Below are 24,197 nucleotides of genomic sequence, written 5' to 3'. Positions count from 1 at the left end.
TCTACCCGAAAGGAAGAAGACACTAAAAAAGACAGAAAATGCCAATGATTTGTTTTAGATACAATCAACTTGAAATGGTTCCCCATGTCCCTTAATACACTGTAATTTATAGATTATATCTGTTCATGCAATCTAAGCTACTGTATTGCATGCCACTGCACAACATCAATGATTGCAGGCGATTATGGTCTTGTTTTCCTTTGTACACCACATTATGGGATCAAATGTTTCAATCCAATCTTAGATTGCCTTTTCCTTTAGTAAATAGACAATAATCTTTTATTCAATGCACTGTGAGAGGATCGGAGTTCACAGTCCACCCTGTGTCTATTTATAGTTTAAATCTGCTAAAGACTTGCTGTCTGGCCTGAGAAGCAGCCGGATTAGATTTGTTTCTCAAAAGCAAATCATAACATTGGGCCATAAATGCTGACAATATTGACTGAGAGAAGAGCCTGTTTTTTAGAAACTCTATGACTTTGGCCACATCCCTTTTATTGCACTGTACACTAAATTTACTACATGCTTACTCTCTATCTCCCAATCACATGCATTAATATCTGTCTGGCGCCTTGCTTCATTTTAGTGCACAGACGCCATATGACAAAATACTTTAAAGACAATGTACAAGGCATGCCAATAAAGCAGAGCAAAAACAAGATGGAAATTAACCGATGGGTTTTACTGGTATTGCAGCACACATGGATTTTCTGTGGTTAAACACACACAGGGGAACTGGCGAGCTTATGGAAAAATGAGTAAGCCAAATGAAGGCATCAAACAAGCTGACGGTTGTTTAAATTGTATCTGGATTTATGTGTATGCTGTGCTTGCGTATGTGTCTGCATTTCCTTTGTTTGCATGTTCTGCTAAAGCTGAAGGATAATGCAATGATTTTCATCAGATTCAGAAACTCATTTTACCCAGTTTTATCAACCCCACGGCATAAAAAAAGGGATTCTGGACAACTTGCATATAGCAATGAAGGTGAATAAGATGACTATCGTTTATCACATCATACAACAACATTTTAAAATAGACATTTATGAATAACACTTTTCAGGTGCAAAACTAGCTTCATTACAAGAACTTAAGTCATAAAGGGGAAGGGGCTTTCTGTTGTACCTTGCTGCCTCCATGAGGCCCTTGGTGCTCTGTAACTGCTTGTGTTGCTTCCTGCCTTTGCGGGACCAGGGTTTGGGTGAAGTTGTTGTGATGATGGTGGTGGTAGTGGTGGTAGGGTGGTGTTGGCAGATGGCTTCTGCCAAAGGGGTCATCAATGCTCTCCATAGTGCAAGAGTGTCGAAGGGGACTCTTGTCGCGTCATAGAGCCTGGAGGGAGAGAGGGAGAGGGGACAGCTGTATGGTTATCAAGCTCAAAATGAGGATGCAGTGTTTTATTTTTAATTTTTTAGATTTTACTAGATTTAGACACAGTCACAGCACTACCACCACCATTGCCGATTTGCATTGCTAAAGTGTCTTGAAAACGTGCCTAGTGTCTTGAAAATGTGCCTGCTTGGCTTTCCACAAAACCGATGAGCTGTGCTGTTGTGTTGGACTGGGGGGGACTGAGTACCCAGGGCCCTCATGTGAAGAGGGCCCAAAAATATGCTAGAATAAATAGCTGTGGATGTGGTGAAGGGCCTATGGAAAATGCCTATCTACAGGGCCCAGAATTCTGTGCTACGCCCCTGTGTGCTGTGCTTGTGGGTCACATGGAAACAGTTCTGTGCACATTTAATTATAGAAGTGTGGGGACAAAACAGGGTTGGATTCTGTGTAACAGTAGCCCATATGGAAGCAAATTACAGAAAGGCCTTGGGTTTTCCCAGTGATGTTTTAAAATGGCCACTGACTTGAAAAAGTCAAATAAAAGTCAAATAAAATAGCAACACAATAAATCATTAATGCATTCAAAATTCATTATTTTAAAACAATTTGTAACTTTCTAATACACTTGTTGTTTAGCATAATAAACCTCTGTTTTATAACCGTGACAACAGCGTCCTCCACTTTGGACCACACTAAAGTATGACTGTAATCCCCTGACCCTTCCTTTTAGCGCCATGCTTGGGTGGAAAAAAACATTTGTCTCATAAAATGACATTCCCATCAGCCTCAGCTGTACTTTGTGTTCAGTTCATAATTGGCAAATGCTAACATGTTAAACTAAGATACTTATCCTTCTAATGTCACATTTAGCTCAAAGTACTGCAGTGCACAAGTACAGCCTCGCAATGCTGCAAGCATGGCTTTTGACTCTTGTTATGTCCTTAATTAGCTTCACTATCCAAAAGAAACCATGTAACAAAATGGGGAGGGGGGGTGGGGGATAACATCATTGGAAAAAATGTATTGTTACAAAGCCTAAAACTGCAGTTTTTCTTACAGACAGACAGAGAGATTGTAAGTCAGAGGGTACGCTACACAGATACATGAATTTTAGCAGCAACAACATTCTGTACTCCTGTGTGTGAGTGTGTACATTGTCATTGGTTGTTGCCTGCATGTTGGAATAAACCTGCAACTCTTCTAACTGGTCGCTGCTTGCAGTGCCAGCCAGCAAGCACTCCCTGCTTTACGCAATGAATTACCTTTTTTGCCACATAAACATTGCTGAAATTATGAAACTTGGCAAAGTAATACACTTAGGGGTGCTTTCATTGGCTAGCAAAGGCTTGTGGTTTTAGAAACACTGCTCACGAACCCGATAGATACCACAAGCTCATAGGCTGTTACTAAGAGCCTCAAAAGGCGGACTTTCTCGATCTTTTTGTAGTCACAGTGTCATACTCTCTTTAGTAATAGTCCCAATGTCTATCCTAGCTTCCCAAAATGGAGGTTTCTGTGTTTAAAAGCTGAGATACTGTGCTGACTTGGCTTTCTCTGAAAAGAAACTGGCAGACACAGCTAATGGTTAGCCACAACAGGGTCTCTTTTTCTTTTTCATTTTCTCTCTTAGTCTGTCTGGGGTGGCAAAGCAGCTGTCTTCTTAGGGGTGATTCTGTTCAACCCACTGTTGGATGTGACTGGAGGGCCCAGAGGGATCAATTACCAAGGCCGGTACCGACCCAGAACCGCAGAGGGGGGCGTGGTGATGATGGGGCTTTGGGGGATCCCATCAGGCCCAGCCTTAACCGGATCCACAGAAACACAGAGTAAGAAACAGAAAGGCAGGGTTGGGGAAGGAGGTGGGGGCACAATGTGTGTGTGTGTGTGTGTGTGGGGAGACATCCTGTCACTGGCAGATGTATAAATGTGTAAATACTGCGGGAGCTTACAGGGAAACACAGACTGGCCGGGGGATTGTCATGTGTAAACTGCGGCCTTTGTAGAAAAATTCTGTTTGTGTGAGGATGAAAACAGCCTTTATCTCCATGCATATACGGTCTGTATGTTGACTCTTACCCTCTCCCACAGAGTACCTTCCAGAGTGTATTAAATATGCATGGTCTCATAGTATCAAAAATTGTACTCATGCTCAAACATGTCTCCTTATCTGTATTCCGTACCCCTTTTCTCTCAGAAAGTCTTAATTACAGTAATCACAGTCTTTCTCTCAGGAGTTGGCACTTCTGTTCGTAGCACTCTGTTCACAGCCTAAATACCCCAATCAGGACCGACCTAATGGAACGTGAGATTAAGACCTAGTTACACATTTAAGGATCTTTAGTCATTGCGATTGTTACGTTTTCTACATTTCGAGTGACTGTGTCTTACAATGTCTGAAAATGATGGTGTGCTGTATCAAGTACGGCACACAACGAGACAAGTGGATGTATTTGGCTGACTTTCGGCGTAACAAATGCTCTTCTTTTTGCTGTGTATTAATCATTTGACAACACAGGCTAAAGCATGCATAATCTGTTGGATAATATATCAACAGAATGACAGCAAGGAGAAAAAGTATCTTGACTGTTTGAGTTTGTGCAACTTTAACTTAGTGGGAGAAAAAAAAACTTGTTTTGAAAGGACTTAACAAGCACTGAAAGACAACAAGAGCCACTGCTTGATGCGCACCAACTGACTAAAATAATGTTTCACAATGCTGTACGTCTGACTGGCCCAAATCTCTTCCTCTGTCTTTCACTAACACTGCACATTTCTTCCCCCACGCTGCCTCTCTGTCTCTCTTTTTACTTTTAAATTGTTCGTCTTATCAGGCTGTCACAAAAGACGGCAGATAACCCGAGGTGATTCCGTTTTCTCCTTTAATGGCGCACTCACTCTGCCTCTTTCTCGCCGAGCTTCCCGCGTTGGCGCATGCAGAGAGAGAGAGCTCCTTGCGTTGTTTCATCTGCCAGTCTAAAATGGTGGAGGGCACATCGCAGAGCATCCTCCTCTCTGGAGAGAGACGGCAGTAAGCCTTTCACTGAGAGAAGGAGGTATAGGAGATGACTGCTGAGACTACATATCGCTTTGCCAAAAGAGAGTGCTTTGGAAAGGCAGCAAAGGTAGCATTTGACTGTGGTAACTGTGTGATAAAATGTAAATTCAAAGCATTTAGTGTCATGGAGGGAGGAAAGTATATTGGGAAAGGGGAATTAACCCCTGGTTGCTGAGTAAAAGTGTTTCTCTATCTGGCGATTTACCATTGAGAAAGAGCTTTCCAGGGAACATGGTATATTGTCATCCTGAATGCTGTGACTATCCATACGCTTACGAGTATTACAAAATGTGAATATTGTTGTTGCAATGAATGTTAAAGAACAACACAATAGTTTGTTTGCAATGAAGTCATAAATCTGTTTTACATTTTTATTCATAATTCATAATAGATTTCACATTCAGTTCGAAACACAATCTCCTCTCCCTGCCTCCCCTTAAGTTACTTTTGCTAGCTTTTCATTCTAGCATGGCATATATAAATTCCAAAATGATCCATATGGCAGAATTGCCACTGGAAATCAGTAGCAGTTTTGTAAAATCAACTACTGGTTTTTCGAGTTCTCACAACAGTAAACAACAACTTCTCATTCCTAGCAGACAACTTAGAATTTTGTCGGCTGAAACGAGCACTGTAGCCAGCAGAGTAACACAGCTGTAGCAGAGTTTTATCAAAAGCTAATTGACACATTGACAAGTGTTAACTTCCTTAAAGGCGGGTGAAGCTTAAAATTATTGGATCTGCCCAGAGCCACTCTGGATCTGCCATAAGAAAATCACTAATGTTTGGTCGTGACGTCAGCTTAGCATCACTTGCGTTCGTCTTAGCCAACTCCTTCACCACTAACGGAGCGAGCTGGAAAATCTTTTCCCGAACCCCGTGGAGAGGAGGGCCACAACATCATGTTCTTGCTTGGGCTTTAACTTCTGGATATTTGGCAGCGTTGCTACAACGGACCAAATTGCTTTGCTTGCATCTTTCTCCTCCGCCATTACGGAACTACAACTCAAACTAGTGCACAGCCTCAACCTCATCATTCTCAGCCACTCCCTCTGTTCACTGATTGTACCGGTTAAGATTTGACTGGAGAAAATCCAAAAATATACCAAAAATCCAGACGGTATACTGAATGGAAATAAAAATTGAGCAGAGGTACGTAGGAGGGCGGTTACTGACCATTGTATTTATTTATCTATTTCACTTATTGTAGAATGTGTTGTTGGCTGTGGTTTGTTTAGCTCAGGTTGTTTTTTTTATTTCCATGTCTTTTAAAGCACTCTAATAACTTCCATGTTACAGTTTCTGTTGATTGTAACCCTCATGTCGCTGTAGGGGAAAGGGACGGGCGAAGTTCCCTGGGAAAGAAGTAAGAGCGAGGGAGTAGAGGAGTGTTAATACAGCGTTTGGCTGGCGTTTAACTGGATGCACCTTGTCCGTTGCTGATTCTCTCATAAAACCTAGTTAGGGAAACCTAACATTCGTTTACAGCACTGATCAGGAGCAGCTCTCCTAAATCGCAGGACCCGCTGTCTGTCTGTGCATTTTTGGACCGTCCGCTCCAAGCCACAGCCCCTGTAAAAACCGACCGCACCCGCAAGATTTGTGTTGGTTCCCGTGGGATCCCAATCCCAATGTATTCCTCTAACATTAACCAAAAATATGCACAAGGTGACAACATAAACAGTATGATATAATGCTAGGGACTGAACAGTATTAATAATTGAAAAAACGTAATTGAAATAGATGATATGAAAGCTCACAATATAAAAAATATGTTTGGATTATCAACACAGTGTAGAGATGCATGCTTTATTGTTCGTTTTTTCAAAGAGTTAGCTTAATTTTTACAAGAGAAAAAGGTGCCTAGTTACGGTTGCTAAACTATGATGAGCCAATTGCTATTCAGGTTCAGGGTTCAGTAAACAGTCAAATGCCCAAAACATTTTTTACATTTGTTGTGTTTTGACAGATCTCTCCGGCCAGTTTTTCTGAAAGTGATTATCATTTTTATGCCCATATGGGTTGCCATAAAGCATGCTTTTTGGCAGACATCCACTTTTATGTACAAGAAAATAAAATAAAGTGGTTACTAATGGACATGCAGCTGAGTGTCCGTGTGCATTTTATTGTTTCATTAATGCAGTTAAGTGAACCCAAGGAGCTTGTTTATAGTTTTAGAACTTGACATGGTTCATCTGAGGAATTCCATTTTCTGTTAGGTCAATCCTTTAGAGGAGAAACTTGTCGCTATATTAGTGAGACTCTTGATACTGAAATGAATTATGTTTTACAGCTTCACAAGTGCACCTCTGTTTGATATGTGTACTTTTTAGCTGTGGTTGACGTGTGCTGCTACTAAAAGTAACATTGCTCAAAACGTCACTGTCAACAATAAGCAATGTACATATCAATCTTCATACGTTTCTTCTGGAGCCGGCCCTAGAAAAATCCATTTGTGTGTTTTTATTGACAGGAACAACGCGTACTCACCAACACAGGGTCAGACTAAGATGAATGCATGGAGAGAGGGACAGAGACGAGGTGAGAATAAGTGATAGACGGGGGGAGGGGGGGATAGAAAGATAGCTGCTGAAGGTAAAAAGACTGAAGATTCAAGCAGAGAGAAACAGGTATGCAAGTAAGTTATTTTTAAATGGAAGCACATAAATGGTGGCCACTGAGAGGTACAGGGAAAACGCACAGCATACATCTAATCTGCTTTGCAACTCGTACAGAGCCGTGTTGTCGACTAAGTGTAGAGGAGAGGTCAGCGGTGTCACCCTGGACAACAATCTCCCGCAGTTAGACAGAGAAAACAAACTCTCAAACATTTGACCAATACACGCATACCACCTCCTGACATTAATCCAAAATAGCCCTTTATGGGGCTATGGGGCTGAGTCAGATTGACTTGGCTTAGTCAAATGCCCAGAGGGACATGTCTGTTTGTCTGCATTGATGTTTTTCACACAAACACCTGACAGACAGGTCAGACATGCTCACTGGACTGTGTACAGCCCAGCAGTCATCCTTTGGCGATATCGGGCCGGCTGCTGTTTGGGTTTAACCTTGGAAAGCCTAAGGGAAGGGGCCATTTGTTCAAAGTTAACTAAAGGGATGCTAAGGAGTAAATTGTGTGTTTTGTTTTTGCCTGTCATTCTCCCTTGGGTCAGCAGATAACAAGAGGTTTATGTAATTTTTGCTTTGGCAAATCGGCCCTAAGCTTTAATGAATTCTGGGCAATTTTAGGTTACACGCATGGTTGTGAAGTCAAATCTAAAAAGACTTTCCTCAACTTGCCAAGATTAAAAAGAGCGGTCACATTAGGCAATTTTTTCCATCACATGAATAAATGTGTTTAGAAGAATTTAAAACAATGACCCCAAGTCTGCATGTTGCCAGTTATTAGAATCCTTGACAGTGAAAGCTGCTTAACCAGACAAACACACACACACACACACACACACACACACACACACACAGTAACAGATGAGTGCATATAGCTGTCAAGTCATTTGACTAGCTGTCACCGAGCTTTAAGTAGCCAATGAAGCAAGCAAGAAATACCTGTCATGTCTTACATATTGTCAGTCTAAGCCTATGAGAGGTACATTGACTGACGTCCTAAGCAGGATATGAAATGTGCATGTAGGCAAAAGCGTACAGGGCCACCCTTTGCAGGACAGCAGGGACACACAGTCATAACTCTCAGTATGCAAATACTTGAAAACATCCGTAAGAACATGTTAACAAAAACGTAAGAATGTGCATAAATCGCATCTATTAGCCTTCCAATGCACAGTGACCTGCGCATTTACATACTCAGCCCCCTCCAATGCAACACTAGCTCTTATATCTGTCATACACAACTAATGGATCCAGCTATATGTTGCCTATGGGTGTGTGTGTGTGTGTGTGCGTACATGCATGAGTGTGGGCTATCTGCCTGCCCAGATAACAAATTACAATGTAAGTGGAACATGTCATGGCTGTCACCTCAGTCTTCACAACCAGGGGTATTCAGGTTGGTGCCAGGCTGCTGAGAGACTCAGAAGCCAGTAAGAGCACAGAGACAGCAGCTGACTGATAACAAACCATATCATCTGGGTTCAGAATTTAGTGTGAGCATCTGCTACGTGTTTGTTTGGGTGCATGTATGTGTCTTTTAGCAGGGAGGCATAAACAAGTTAGTCAGCTGATGATTCAATCATGGAAGATGCATTAATGATGCCCCACTGGTCCTTAGCATTCACCCATTGACATTCAAACATAGGGCAGTTGTGTTGTATAACATGTTTCTCAACTAAAACCTCTTCAATTGCTACAGTCTATACTCTAGCATATAGGCTGCACATATAGGCGGCAGAGCAACAGTGTTTAAGTCTCTTATGTGTAGCAGTGGGAGGATGGAAAGCAGTGGGAAGGTGTGTGTGTGTGCATGTGTGTGTGTGTGTGTGTGTATGTGTGGAAGGTGAAGTGGAGAGGAGGCTGCTTGGAAAGCTGGAGAAAGGGTTTGAAGGACAAACTTGAATGAATGGGTGGCATCTTAGCAAATACAAGTGGTGGCTCCCCATCTGCTGCCATCATTAACATTAAGAACGTCCCTAATTCAAGCTAATTGCTGGTGACGAGGAAGTAAACAAACCGAGTACAGTTTGGGTAGATGAGCTGAAGACGAGGAGGGCGGGAGAGAAACGTTTACAAGGGATTGTGAGAATGAATGCCCAATTGGTTTTCTTGCTGCTATCAATGTACTTGTGGCTGGCAGTGTGCAAGCTGTTCCAAAGTGTATATAGTACAGTGTATATGTATATATGGCAACAGTTGGAGACAAGGCTCAAAGATGCAATCAAGAAGTAGCAGCAATATTGGTGCATTTCAATTTTCTTGTATTACCCAAAAATCTCCAAAGTAGGTTGTTTAAAACAGCACTGGCCAATACTTTGACATTGACAATGCCAAAGGACTATGTGTAATGTTAAAAGGGTGTCACCCCTAGTGACTCTGTAGCTCCCTTTGGTTCAATGAAGAATTTTAGCGGCTCATGTCGTAGTTTTTGTTTATGGCCCAAGATCTTGAAGGGAAACACCTCTGATAAACTTCAAAATGGGATTTGGTGGAGAACTAAACAGAGCTAAAAGAGAAGTGATTATTGGAGTTACATCCGTCGGGTGGCTAGAAACATGAATCCAAATGAATGCTTTGTTGCTCTGTGTCTGCACTGCTATATGTAAATAATAGGGGTGGAATGATACATGTACTTGTATTGAACAAAACTGACATTAATTTACATGGCGAATACACATAAGTATAAAAATAAAGAATACGTGCAAATTAATTAATGTAATGCAGAACTACTGCTACTGACACATGGTTTCTTAGGGACACTTGATCTGTAGCCCTGCGTGTCGATTTATGCGCTCTACTCCAGACTGTTGCCGTGCACAGTGCACAAAGTTTGTAAACCTGGAAAGCGAGCCCAGCCACTGTCGTCCGCTGTGGGGAGCAGACAAAAAATAAAAATAAAACAAGCATTTGAAATGCCTTAGAGTGAATGTAAGTGTTATCATCTCCGGTTCATGGCGCCGCTCGTGCTTTGTAAGGTACCAATTCGAGGTTCAGTGTCTTGCCCAAGGACACTTCTACATGTAAAGGGATTGAACCACCGACCTTCCGATTAGTAGACAACTGCTCTGTCACCTGACCAGCAGCTGCCCCTAAAATAGGCTTTTATATGTATAAGTAAATGAGAGCTCTTTACGGGGGCCAATACTAAAAAATGATTCAGTTTGTTAAAATGTCCTCTAACTAATGTTTGGCAAGCAAAACTGTGTACCATTACCAGAGATTACAGAAAATATGTAATTTCTGATTTATACCATAATTGATTTTCTATGCAAATGCTTAATTTTCAGCTCTTATAGTCATGTTGTTCTCAGTGCCACTGGTTTGTGTAGCCTGGGGGGGGGGGGTAAAAGAGAACCTGAACTCACCGTGGTGGTTTTGACTCGGCCTCCGGGCTGTGTACAAGTCCAGCCAGATTTATTGACTAACAGGTCACAGCCTTCATCCTCCAAACATGGCACCATCTCACACCACTGCTTTTTCCGAACAATACCGGCTGCAGAGAATACAGGAAAAGAGAGAAATACCGATTAGAGAGGTTAGAAAAATGGAAGAAATACACAGATAAATGGGAAGTGCTAGAGAGAGGAGAATACGAGATGTAATGTTTAAAATAGAGAGAGTGGGTTGAGGGATGACAGATGGAGTTAGACAGAAATGGGCAAAAATGTAACATGATGGAAAATGATGGAAAAGGGGAGATTTGAGAAAAATGTTGAAATACATTTAAATGAAGTGAAAAAAAGATGGAGGGATGTAGAAGGGTGGATTGGAAAAGAGATGAGCGATGCAGGCGGATGAAGTGCAATGAAGTAAAGATACAATTGAGAGATATGGGAGCAGGGGATGACAGTGAAAGATGAGGGAAAGATTGAGAGAATCCGACAGATGGAGAGAGCTGTGATCAGTCAGGTAAATAACATCAAACACTGCAAAAGAAATTTAGCAAATTTAGAGCAAAAAAATATTTGGTAGCCTCTACCACAAGGGACAACAAAGATTTTATACTGGCTACGGATTTAGAAATCTGTGACATTTAAGACTTTGTCGTAACACATTGTAATTTCTATTTTTTTTTCTGACATTGTCTGCTGTATATCCGTTCTAGACTTCAGTTCTTACATTTCCCAGAAACGCCCCAGGCTTGAATGTATTACACTTATTTGTACTGTTGGCTTTACCTATAGATGGAAAAATAATGATATTGTGCTACATATAGTGACAATCAAATCGGAGTTTTGTTTCAGTTTGAGGAAAGTGATATTGCAGCTGCACCTTTCAATTTAACAAACATATCTTTCGTAGTTTTGCTTTGGGGAGGATGCACACTGCCATGTGATTCCTACTTTACACCTGAGTTTCTTTTTACTTGACAGCAAGGAGTTTGTGCACTTCATGTACTCTGCACTGTTCTTTTAGATGCCTGTCCTTCCAAAAAAGGCATTTCAAACCAATCAGCTGCTAAGGTAAGCATACTGACAACACCTCTTACTGCAACTAGTGAATGTTACCACATTGAATTGTCAATGAGCATTTGAAAAAAACGTAAATTGATCACAAATTTTCATTAAACCTGTGCCTCTAATAGCATATCAGCTGGTTTAATAATAACAGCCAGAATAAAGGCACAACTCAAAATATAAAAAAAAAAACAATTCTCTTGCCACTTCCAAAACAAAAAGGTACAATGTGGAAATTAATTCTTTTGTAAACAAATATTATTATACTTTATGTAAACTCAACAGAGTTCTTGAAAATAATGGCTGTTGGGAAAAAAAAAAGAAAAAAAAAGTGAACATGAAGTTAAGGGTCATTATTTAAGTGGTGCTTTTAAGAAACCCCTCTAAAGATAAAGTGTCAAATACCTCGCTTTGGCTCACAATGTTTCAGTAATTGCATTTAAAAGGATTTGAGAATAAAAAGAAAGCAACACAAGACCACTTAAGTATGTAAATCAGAAAAGGAAATGAGATGAACTGAGATACAAGGTGAGAAAATGAAGACAAAGTTCCGAATAAGCATATCTGGATAACATTCTTGACCATTACATAATATGTGCAAGATAAAGGAAGACAGATACATTTGAGCTTGTATTTGTATGCATTTATGGATGGAAAATAGCATTCTTTAATGGATAACAGTAAAACCCAGAATGAATTATAGGGCATACATACATCATATTATCTTTGCCTTGGCGTTCATGGCATGCTGGCTGTCTTATAAAGCATGTGGGAATTGTGCTTGGCTCCATATCTATAAATTTGCTCTAAGGGCACCTTCAGTAGCTGTCATAACTTCACATGTAGATCATCAGTGAGCACCATACAAAATGCTAATATCAGGTCATCATGAACAATATCTTTAAATCAATCAATCCATGAAATGTGAATACCTTCTCAAGCACCACATGGCTAAATAATGAAAGTACTACAATCACTGTGTCAGCACAGTAAAGAGTAAGCTTGAAATTGACACAGTTACAATGTAAAGCATTATTATTGTTGAGTGCATTTTGCTGACATGCTACTTGAGATTCAATTGCTTGTAGTTTGCCTCAAGGGTAGCTGCAAAAAAACAATCTAAAAACATATGCAACTTGATTTGTTTCTTCAGGGGCATAGTTACATATGGGGAACAATGCCATTTCAAATAGCTCAAAGATCTATAGCTACACACCCTAGCACTCTGCTAAGCATACTGTATATATATATATATATCTATATATCTATATAGATATATATAGATAGATAGATAGATAGATAGATAGATAGATAGATAGATAGATAGATAGATAGATAGATAGATAGATATGTATATTCCCCTGCCAGTTCCTGACAGATAGATTTTAAAATGTATTGATATGGATGCCATACAGTTTACTCATTAAATAATCGGAAATGCTTGCGGCTTTCCAAAACTAACAATTTGCTTGGTGGGTGGGGTTGAGAAAGTAAACAACGGTTGAGTTTCTCTTTTTTATAATTCCTTACAACTAGCTCTGTCACTTTTCATGTGTACAATAGATTGCAACATCATGAACAAATCATTTCGAAGACTGGCTGATAGTGTGCGTTGTTATCCCTATTTGAACAATAATTGAGTCTCACGCCTCATAACCCACCTTCAAGTGTGGCCGTTTGAAACAACGATAAAAACATGAGCCATCAGATGTGGTTAAACAACACTTCCTACAAACTAGTTTGTTTCAAGTATGCCCTGGCCTTAACACATTTCTCTGACTAGATTGTACCCACAGGTGTTCCGCAGGGATGTGTTCTATCTCCCCTGCTTTTCTCCATACACAGAAATGTTGTGCATTGTCAGCCTTTTTAGACCCCAAAGGTCACAAGGAGTTGTGTCGAGAATACAGAATGAAGGTAAATAGAATAGGCCCTACCTATAAAACAAGGTAACAATAAAGGGCAGGGAAAGAAGCTGGTCACTGGCAACAGTAAATGAAGTCAATGTTCTGGGACAACGTTGCTCAAATTTTACCATAAATCACAGACTAAGAATGATCTTATGTCATCATTTCATGATATGGAAAGTTCACAATCAAGCAAAACAAGTGAACTGAGGCAGACTCCAACTGCAGTACCAATCTACAATCAAAAAAGCAATCCACTTTGTCGATGACCCCACCCATCCTCTAAATTAACATACCAGATGCTGCCTTCAAGCCAAACACTTTAAGTTCCAAGTTCAAGACATCCTTTATTCCATTCACAGTGCAAGCGTCTTTCATTACTTCCCCTCTAACAACCATGCACGCTATGACTCCCCGAGCCCTTGTCCTTGCCTTTTTAAAGAACCTATTTTATCTTTTTTTAAATTGATCACATATTCATGATTTTAAATTTGTCTTTTCTGTGGTTATGTCCTGATGTGTTGTGTAAAGTATGCCAGTGCCAAAGACAAATTTCCATTTTATGTAAATCTAAAGGACACAAAAGTGTTCTGAATCTGCATCTACAACCAGCTGTATCTCAGTAGCAGTAAGTTTAGTGTAGGGGAGAGGGGTGTACAGCAGGGTTTGTAAATGAAAAAGGGAAGCAAGAGAGCAGAAGAGAAAATTAGAGGACATATTGAAAACACACCATTTGCTGAGGTGAAAGGAAAAAACTTGTCAGTTGTAATAACCCGAGGTTTGGCTGTGTTGTCAAGATTTTTTCCCCCCGTCCTTTTCTTATTTAATCCATTACTGTGAATTTATCACATTGTCAGCAAGGTCACTTATACAATTCTCTAACCGGTTTTGTTTCGCTTCTAAATTACCATCCAGTGGGGTGACCCTCAGCTGATGAAGATGTATAGTGGCGTCAGGTAAATAATATTAATGAGGGAATGAATGCTGTCTTGTGTGTGCACAAGTGCTCCTCTCGGCACGTGCGTTAGAGATGTCATTTTTTACAAAAATAACTATAAAACAGCTCTATCGGTGATGACTCAGTTCTCAGTATTTTTCTTCTGCTGTACCTTGAACACAACTGTTCCCCAGTACTAAAATAAATGTTTCTACATTTTCATCTTCTACATCCACACTCCAATGTTAAACAAGCACCATGTTGTTGTTGAGACCTAAAAGATTACAGTTGTGCCGGATGAATGATTTAAAATGTTACCGCACATCTCATGTTGACGGAACACATTTCCACATTTGTGCTATTGACAAATTTAAAGTTATAACAGTTTTAACACACAACTTGAAGCTGCTCTAATCTACTTTTATAGCAATAATGAATCAAATGGGGATGGGTAGTGTGAAAGTTTTTTTTTGTTGTTACAAAGCTCGAAATAATTAGCATCCAGGTAATCATTTGTCATTTACAGCGTTTTGCGCTGCTCACAAGTGGTAAGAAAAAAATGATCAAATTATGCAGGTTCCAACTCCTGTATTCTGAAATAAAAGCTTTTGTTTGCACCCTAGCTTGATTGTGGCATTGAAAAACACAATGATTTAATGATTTTAAAAGGAATACTCCAACAGAGCACATTGTAAGCATCAAACACTCACACCTGTAGATTTGAAAGGTGGCTCCCAAAACAAATATTGTAGCTTGCTCCTTTGTTTCCTACTGTCTTGGATTCAAAGTAGTAACAAAGGATTCCAAGTGACCCAGTTTCACGGGGAAATAAAAAGTATCAAAATCCAAGAAAACACGTTTAACTACTTTTGCAGTATAATTCACTTTTTGCTATCCATCTGTAGTTCCCCAACACTCATGTTTCCACCAAATTATGGCTAAAACAGACATACCCAAAACATAAAGAACTGGCTCACACAGTGTAAAAAAAACAACTCTTAGCTTCAACAGATTACAACTCTAAAAGGCAAACTGTTTTATTCTCACCATTTTTTTTGTCTTCTATCAATTACAAGTGTGTTGCTTCCGTGTTCATGGCCAGAGAGTGTGATTGAAAATGCAACAGTTTATATGTTGAATTCCCAAATTTTGAAAGATCACACAGACTAGTTCAATAGCTGTGATTTATCATGTTATCATTCGGAAACCTTAAGGACAAGTTAGGACATGGTCCTCCTCCACATTTGGATTCGCGTCACTAACTAAACTCATCTCCCAGCAACATCTTAGCTGATAGTGACACTCTGTTACCATTCAACCATATCACCAGTATGAGGGCAGTGGGTTGTGTTGAAAATCATAAGATTCAAGGTTGATCTGAAATAGAAACATCCCTTAAACATGCACCCACACATGCAGGCAGCCAGGCACAAACACACCAGTGAGCACAGGCGTGGACAGAAATAAACACACACAGGTTTAATGCTATGTGCAAGGGAGGTATCAGCCGTGGTTTCATCAACGGGAGATAAGAAGGAGAGGGGAAGAGAACATCATTACACCCTCCCTTGGACACTCATCTTCCCACCAAATGGTAGATTACACTCATGTCAACAGCCAGCATCTTGGCCTAATAAATTCTATCTAATGCAATGCCAAGCCTGAGATGGCAGGAGAATGGTATGCGTTGTGTGTGTGTGTGTGTGTTGCATGTGTGAAGATAGTAAGAAAGCAGACAAGAAAGACAGAAAGTAGACCTAAATACAGATGAGATATGGTATAATAATTGCATTGCAGCACTCTTCGAGAGATGGTGTTAAGATAAGAAGATGGGCTAAGACAATTACGAACTGTACGGATCAGATGTGGCCTGGGCAAGTAGCAGAGTCAACAGCATGTCAAGGGCTACTGATGTTGGACACCAGATTAATTGGAATGTTGGGACAGTCCTTACCGCAGCGGCTCGGGTTCAACTCCAACCCTTTGCCGCATGTCGTCCCCTATCTCTCTCCCCATTTCCTGACAAAATCTGCAGCTGTTGGGTTTGGTTTTTGTGTCACATTAGTTAGTGTGGTGGTGCACAACATTGTGCATGCCGGTGTGATTCTGTGCAAGGACTGAACTGCTTTCTGACAGAAGCAAATAAACATCACTCCGTATTCTCTGCAATGAGCTGGGGGCAAAATGAGGCTCTCAATCACACACTCACATGCACTTACACACATAAACCTAATGCACACAAGCATTCACATGCATTTTCTTTCTGCTATTTGTGAAATTGTTGCCATTACTGCCCACCTTTGCTCATCATGTTGAGCAGGCCTCTCCGTGCCCAGTAATGGCAAGTCAAATGGCCTTTTAAGCAAATGAACGGTCCTCATTTCACAAATATTTTTCACTGAATTATCCCTCTATGTAGGTCTTCTTTCTATAAATGTGCACATGCCCCTGTACCACAAGGAAGCATGTGCACATATGCTTGCACAAAAAAAGCATTTTTGCCTTCTAGTTGTGGTTGCTTTTATTCTGCACAACACATAATTTCTATTGGTGGGGATAAGTTACGTCAGCTAAGTAACAGTAAAGCTACAACAATGCACATGCACACTACTGTACAACCAACATTTGAAATCTATATCTGAAAACACAGAGCACAGAGCACACACGCAGAATTTGCGGACATGTCAGGCAACAAAGTCAAACAAAAGATGGCTTGAAAAAGCCAACTGAGTGCCAATAAGACTCCAAGATCTGCTTTCATCATGGAAATCCCCTCATATGTCTCCGCTTACAATGGATCTACTATCTGGATAATTAACTGTACTATCTGACCTGCCGTGGTAGGCAGACATTTCCCTAAACCTGAATTGAGCCCGGCAGGAATTAAGAGGAAGCTCAGAGGAATGTGAGAGGAAAAACCCTATGCAAAAAAATAAATCCCTGCTCTGTGTAATTAGCCACCAGCTCTCTATCGCCTTTCCTCTCAGCTCATCTCAGCTAATTTCCACTTGTGTCTGCCTCCCTCAACCACCATTTTCTCCTTCTGTACTCTGTTGGCCCTTTATTTCTATCCTTACCCTCTTCATCTTGTCTACCCTGTTCTGTTTTCTCTCTTCACCTCTTTTTCTTCCCTTCCCATGCTTGTTCCTTTCCAGTCTATTGCTTTGCCTGATTTTCATAAGATTATTCTACCCATTTGGCGGCCTTGATGAGTATCTGTACACTAAAAGCTGTCAAGCCCTTTTTTAAAAAGCCTGAGGTTTTTTTTTGGTGAAGTGAATTTGTGTCCCAAATAGCTCCTCTGCACTCATGAAACTTCAAGAGGCAGAGATAATGAGATAGCATGCTGACTGACATTTCCAGACCTCCGCTCTGTGTCTGTGTGCATGCATGTATGCTTGTGTGGGTGTCTCCAGTGGTGTGTGTGTGTGTTTCTGTGTGTGTGTGCATAAGGGAGAGTCACTAACAATATTTTGCCCATGCACCATGAATATAATATGTATGGTAAAAAAAACATGAGTACATGTTATACGCCTCCTTTATGTATCTATGCTATTTTTAAAACTTTGATATTTCTTTTTGGTAAAAATTAAGAAAAAAAATCTAACAGAAGCTTTACAGCGATATTTTTCGCACAAATTTTCCAAAATAGAAGAGAACTTCTTTTAAAAAATAGCTTGATGTGCTTTATGAACATATTTAATGTGAAAAAGGTAATGCTTTACAACTGGGTTCAGTTCAACAGGAAAGACTAAAATTAGAGTTCTCACTTGAATTACTGTTAAAGTGTGCAACAGATAATTGCTCTCTTTCTGCTTCTCTTTATTTCCCTTCGTTCTTTCATTTATCCTTGATAAATTAAAATGCTAGAATTTGTTGTATTATTAAGTTTCAGTAGAAGGATATTACTCCTGATGGTGCCACTGGATTGAATTCATTAAAGGAATAGTTTGCTTTCATGCAGAAAGTCAGATTGTACGATTGGTGTCATTCTGTCACTTAAGTATGAAACTAGACACAGGACACCGTTAGCCTAGCTAAGCATGAAGACTGGAAACAGGGGAAACAACTAGCATGGCTCTTTCTAAAGGTAGCAACATCTGCTAATCAGAACTTCTTAAGGCTTACTTCTTAACATGCTGTATCTTGTGTGTGTTAAGCTGTTTCCCCCTGTTTCCAGTCTTTGTCCTGAGCTAAGGGGCAAGCTTCATGTTGAGAGCTGTATCAATCTTCTTGTCTGACTCTTGGCAAGAATGCAGACCTGTTTTAGAAGAAACCTTTGCACTCTGCAACCTATCAGAAATTATTGCAGATTCTTTATTCCCAAGTGCGAAACAAAAAAATGTTTTACATCAGGATATATAATTACCAATATTTGAGTCTATGATAACATTTCACATAATGTGAATACTACTATTGATTGCCACTATAAATATTCCTATGTTTACACTTGCTTTATCTGCTCAAAATAATGTGTGGTTGACGTCTTTATTCAATTCTAATATCTTTCAAAATACATATTGATTACACACTTTTTTGTGAAAAACCTGAGAAACCATGCCATAGTAAGTAAGTCCCCCTTTCCAAATCTCTACACAGGAGTCCAGATCGCTGCCTCCAGCTACAACCTCTTTTACCTGCATACTATTTATGCTAGGTGCCATCGTGGTGCATACCTGGCAGGTTCTGTGGCATGCCATTGCCCTGGGCTTGTTTTTCTTCTGTGTGTGTGTGTGTGTGTGTGTGTGTTTGTATACAGGCCACTAGGTACTACTGATATCGTTCATTCGCAGATGTGCTCTGACATTTTCTCACAGCTGAACGCCAAAAGCAACCCCTGATTTGTGGACCCACACACACACACACACACACACACACACACACACACACACACACACACACACACATACACACACACACACACACACACATGCATGTGCCGTCCACTAGAGAAACACACACAAAGAAGGAGAGCCCAAAGGCACCGTGAGCCAGAGGAGGAAATGTCGGTGGGAACAGGAGTCTGTGGAAAAGAGATTGTTTTACACCAGTGTCTACAGAGACACCAGTACATCAGCAGTGAATAGTAAACCCTTGACACCTGAAAGCTGCTGGCGAACACAAATTTACCTATTAAATTCTCTGAAACAGAAAAAAAGAATTTGCATTTAATTGCTATTTCATCCATGTGATTTGGGGTTTATTGGTTAACATAGTAATGAAATAGAAAAATAAGTACTAAAAGTTAGAAGGCAAATGTGACAATATATGCCCAATTTGATACAAAAAGGAACTCAAACAATACATGCCAAGCTGCTTAACCATCAAAAATGTTGCATCAAAAAAAAAAACACAGAAAACCCCCCACAGAGTTCAGACAGGGGTCTAAAGGACCAGGTCTGGACTGAAGTCACTGTTCAATTTTGGCTGGTAAAAAGAAAAAGATGTCATGGGAATAAAATCAAAGACGGTATAAAGTAGACTTTAAAACAGAAGTTACTTACAAACTCTGGTTTAAAAATAAATACATATATAATAAGGCTGAAACAAGTAAGGTGTCAAGAGGTGTTTTCAAGCTAAAACAGGGAGCTAAGCTGCACTTTAAAACTTGATGTAGCGCAAAAAAAAAGTGGTTCATTTTAACACAGAGCACATAATGGATTGCAAAACTAAAGTGAACACTTTCTCACTATCTCAACCTCTTGGAGACTCACTGCCCTGCGTGATGTGCCAAGACTGAACTGTTTGTCTGTGAGGGGCAACTTATAATAAGCGCAAAAAAAAAAGAAGAAGAAAAAACAGTTTGCTTATACTGCCATTATCAGCAGCTGAGTGAACAAGTCGTAAACAACTCAAGGAGTTAGGGAATGTGACAAATGGACTTGCACAGCAGCATGAGAGTATGGTGCTGTAATGATGGGTTCTGATGACAGTTGTTACCGTGATGTGGCCGTCGGTAATGAAAGTGACTACGTTGAGGTTGATGATAAATGACACAGTGACATACTTAGATTAAAGTAGAACAATGCCTTCAGGCTGCAAAACCAAAATAAACACACTGATGTAATTAGTTCCTATACGTAGTATGCCTTCTGTTAACCGCTCATGTGTGTACTGATGGGAGTGAGGTGTGTCTGTACAAGTGTGCTAATGTAAGCTAAAGCATGCACCTGGATGCATGTGAGCGCGCATTAGGGTCCGTTAATAAAGAGTTTGTACAGCTGGTGGAGGCCCTGACCCTCAAGACACAGCTTCTCCTTCCTGGATGTTGATGATTCTTGTCTATTTAGCCTTATTGACCTCTACATCCCAACTAATCCGCCTTAAATTATGCATAACCTTTTACTTGGCAGAGCTCCCCATAAATCTGTTTATTCCCTGTGTGCTCCCTTATAAAGCCCGCTAAACAAATTCCATTAAGCAAAACAGCAGTCCAGCATGAATGGTAATTCAACTCAGAACAGTCCCCAAAGCAGATAAGAACATAATCATTGCTGTTATGTGTAAGGCAGCTTATACAAGACTATTTGGTTTCACTCAAATCTGGTTAGTACTTATTATTTTCAGGTCATTTGGTCTTTGTGAATACTCAGCAGTGAATGTTTGTGCATGTTTGTGTCCATAAAGCTTTGTCTGTGCATATGGACATACACATACCAGAACTATAGAGGTTCAGTTTATTATTATTCTTTTTTTAAATAGCTAAGGCCCACACCACCATTATTCTAATTCTCTTTAAGCACCTCCCCCTACACCTAAAAAAACTGCCACACCATCCCCCTAACATCTTAAATTATAACACTGAGTTGGTACAACTTGTTTCACAATAAACAACTAAAAGAGACAATGCAAAAATAGTTGAAGATGGTGTAATCTAATTAGGCCTCATGTATTAATTAAAAAATAATTATAACCAGTTGCTGCCAATTGGAAATAGACTTTCAAATGTTTGGGAAATATAGCAAAATGATGAATATTCCTCCTTATTTTGAACCTTTTTCTTCTTTTGTAGACCTAATATAAAGATCCAAATGTCACAAAACTAGAAATATAAGTTCTTTCAGATTATTGACAATAATGGGAAAAATAAATCCCAGAGGTGTCTTCTGCACATGGCAATGAACCACTGCACAACCATCTTTTATTATTTTATTTAATCACACAGTAAGAGGCTGAGATATTGATTAAGGGTGAGTAAAATAGTTTAAAGGCCCTTCTATGTGCTCCCAAAAAGAAAAAAGAATGCATGCACACTCCTCCCCCTTTTATGATCACTCTGCCCTGTAATAATTTGTATACAAGGTTAAAACTTATCTAAATACTCGGAATACACTTTGAAATCTGCAGAAAATCTGTCTTTGACCAGAAATGTTCACTCAATTGTTCTCATTAAAAGTGTCAGCTGAATGCCCCAAAATGGCATGTCAAATATTTATAGAATGTGAGATTTATTATTGATATTTAAAAAAAAATGTTTTCAGCTCTTCCCTCTGCCTGAAGCTTGTGGTGCCTTTTACATTCTGGCTGCAGGCTCGGCGTTGCGAGCTGCAGAGTGGCTCTGTAAAGCCTTTTTTTTTTAGTTTTTATTTGCCACTAGCTAAGAACTCATTACCCATTCAGCTGCTCCAGTGTATGATAATTTAATAATTAGAGCAAGAAAACAAAATGAAACAGAAATGGAATATGTGAGGTTTTGAGTCAAAACACTTCCCCGCCATAGAAAATTACCTTGGTAAAAATAAGAAGAAGAAGCTTACAATGTGTCAGGCACATAATAATGTCAAGCTTTGATTTAGAAAAATAACAGGAGCAGCAATTAATCTAAATGATATTAGGAAAACGGCAGAACAAAAGCTCATCATGGAAAAGGTTGATGCAGTGTGTAATAAAACTACTTTTTTTTATAGAGAACACATTCCATTTCTTTTGATAAAATAGTGCAGTAGTTAAGGAATGCATTCTCTTGTGAATGCACGTATTGGTAGTTAATGATTAGAGTTATATTCATTTTGTATTTTCAAAAGGACAACAAATTATCTTTCATTCTGTCGAACTGACTGTGTTAAAGAAAAGTACTTTTCACAGCAGTCTCGCTGCTGTTGTTTATTTAATGCTGCCTCTGAGTGTACTTTTTTCTGATGATTCATTTCATTTTTTAAAAGGCCCTTTTCTTCCGCTAATAAAATGGCTTCATTATCCTACGTACTTTCAAAATTGCACCTTTTTTTCTCCTCTCTTCTACCATTTCCTTTGACAGATGCTAGCATGGAATAGGGCAAGGACAGAAAGGGTGTTTATACCGGTTCCCATGTGAGAAACAGCAACATTTACTGACTTGTGAGTAACAGCGTGTCATTGTCATGTATAAACCTGCCTCTTAACATGTCACTTTGAGTGCACGATGAAAAAAAAATAAACCAACAACTGTGTCAAGTATTAAAAGACATATTCAACTGCAATTTTAGAAGTTCAAATCAAAACAAAATAGTAAGTCAAAAACAGGGTATTGACTCCAGCACCTCCAGTGTGCACCAGGTGTCCTTCACTCAGCCGCATGTGTGCATTTCAAAAGGATAAACGGGCCAAATATATCTGCCCTGGTACTCGGAATTTCAAAGACCTCTCTCCATTAACTGTGAGCGATAACAGGGCCCCAGCTGTGCTCCCTGCCTACACCGCTGCTCCGAAGATGGAGAGAGAAGGAGGTTGAACTGACCCCCCTCCAACACCCCCACCCTCTCCACCCGCACCCCAGCGGTCTTGACCCAGTTAAGACGGTTCTGTGACTGATAACCGATGCAGAGGCCGTCAGACAAGCTTTATTGAGACAATAAATGAGCCGGGACTCTAGTTCCACCGCAAGGAACATTAGTTATGTATTTAGAGTACTGCTTGGCTGAGCTCTGTATCCATCCTCCTCAGTCTCTCCCTCCTCTTGTCCCTTTCCTCTCTGTCCTTTTGGTCCTCTCTTCCTCTCTGCCTGTTTTCCACTGATGTCTGATGTCATTTCCTCCAAAACCTGGCATGGCAGCGGCATCAGGAAGCAATCTAGTTCTGACTCTGACAATTCACACAATTCCTCCACCTCCGCACCATCACTCCTTGCCAGAAAAGTGCTGAGCTGCAGATCAAAATCGGCCCAATCTGCCTTTCCCTCTTGATTCTATCTTTTTTCTTTTTTTCTGTATCAAACTTCCAAGTTTAGATTAATGTCTGAACTTTCCCCACTCCCTATTTGGTAGCATTTTTTCTTTTTAATCTCTTCTGGCCACTGTCATTGTCTTTGTGCTGCAGCCTGCAGGTAGCCCAGCGACAGAGAGAGAGAGATACAGTTAAAACGGTAATATTGCTTGTTTGGTGTCAAGCAAAGGAGCAAGAGGATGTATTTGCAATGGTGAAAATTAACATTTACACAACTGTACTTAAAGTGACAATATGTAACTTTTTAGTGTTTGTGAAACTGTCATTTTCCATCTGATGATCATAAATGACCTGTAACAGCAAACAAGACTAACAGTGGAAAGAACGCCATTTTTATATAAATCTTCTTTGTGCCGTCCACCGTATCAGTTTTTCCCTGCAACGTCACAGAATGATTTACACCAGGTAAACGGAGCTACAGTAACACATTCTGAGGGGTCACAAATTTCTTTGTAACACCGGAAAAGCCTCCGTTATTGTGTCCAGCCAGGTAAAAGCTAGCAGGAGATTTCTTCATAGAGGCCTAATTCTATTATTATTTTATTTAAGAAGTTATCTGCTGTAGTTATGGCTGTTACTGGGGCGGGATCATCACAGGAAAGAAGGAAATTAAACAAAGAACAACTAAAAGCCAAAAGGGAAAGTGAAAGACAACGGGCAAGAAACGAGTCAATCTC

General features: G+C 40.0%; 1 protein-coding gene across 2 annotated transcripts in view; it reads right to left on the bottom strand.

Annotated features, from left to right (window-relative positions):
• Window positions 1–24,197, bottom strand: part of tafa5a (TAFA chemokine like family member 5a) — a 161,429-nt gene that overhangs the window by 5,010 nt on the left and 132,222 nt on the right. For both annotated transcript variants that reach the window (XM_032505157.1, XM_032505158.1), the window contains exons 3-4: window positions 10,384–10,511; window positions 1,126–1,332 (exon numbers count right to left, since the gene is read on the bottom strand). In XM_032505157.1, coding sequence (XP_032361048.1) covers window positions 1,324–1,332; window positions 10,384–10,511 — 137 coding nt within the window. In that variant the 3' untranslated portion in view covers window positions 1,126–1,323. The remainder of the gene's footprint in view (window positions 1–1,125; window positions 1,333–10,383; window positions 10,512–24,197) is intronic.

Source organism: Etheostoma spectabile, chromosome 23 (genome assembly GCF_008692095.1).
Source record: "Etheostoma spectabile isolate EspeVRDwgs_2016 chromosome 23, UIUC_Espe_1.0, whole genome shotgun sequence".
Lineage (NCBI taxonomy): Eukaryota > Metazoa > Chordata > Actinopteri > Perciformes > Percidae > Etheostoma > Etheostoma spectabile.
Note: the sequence above shows the minus strand (reverse complement) of the source record. Positions and strands in the feature narration are given on the sequence as shown.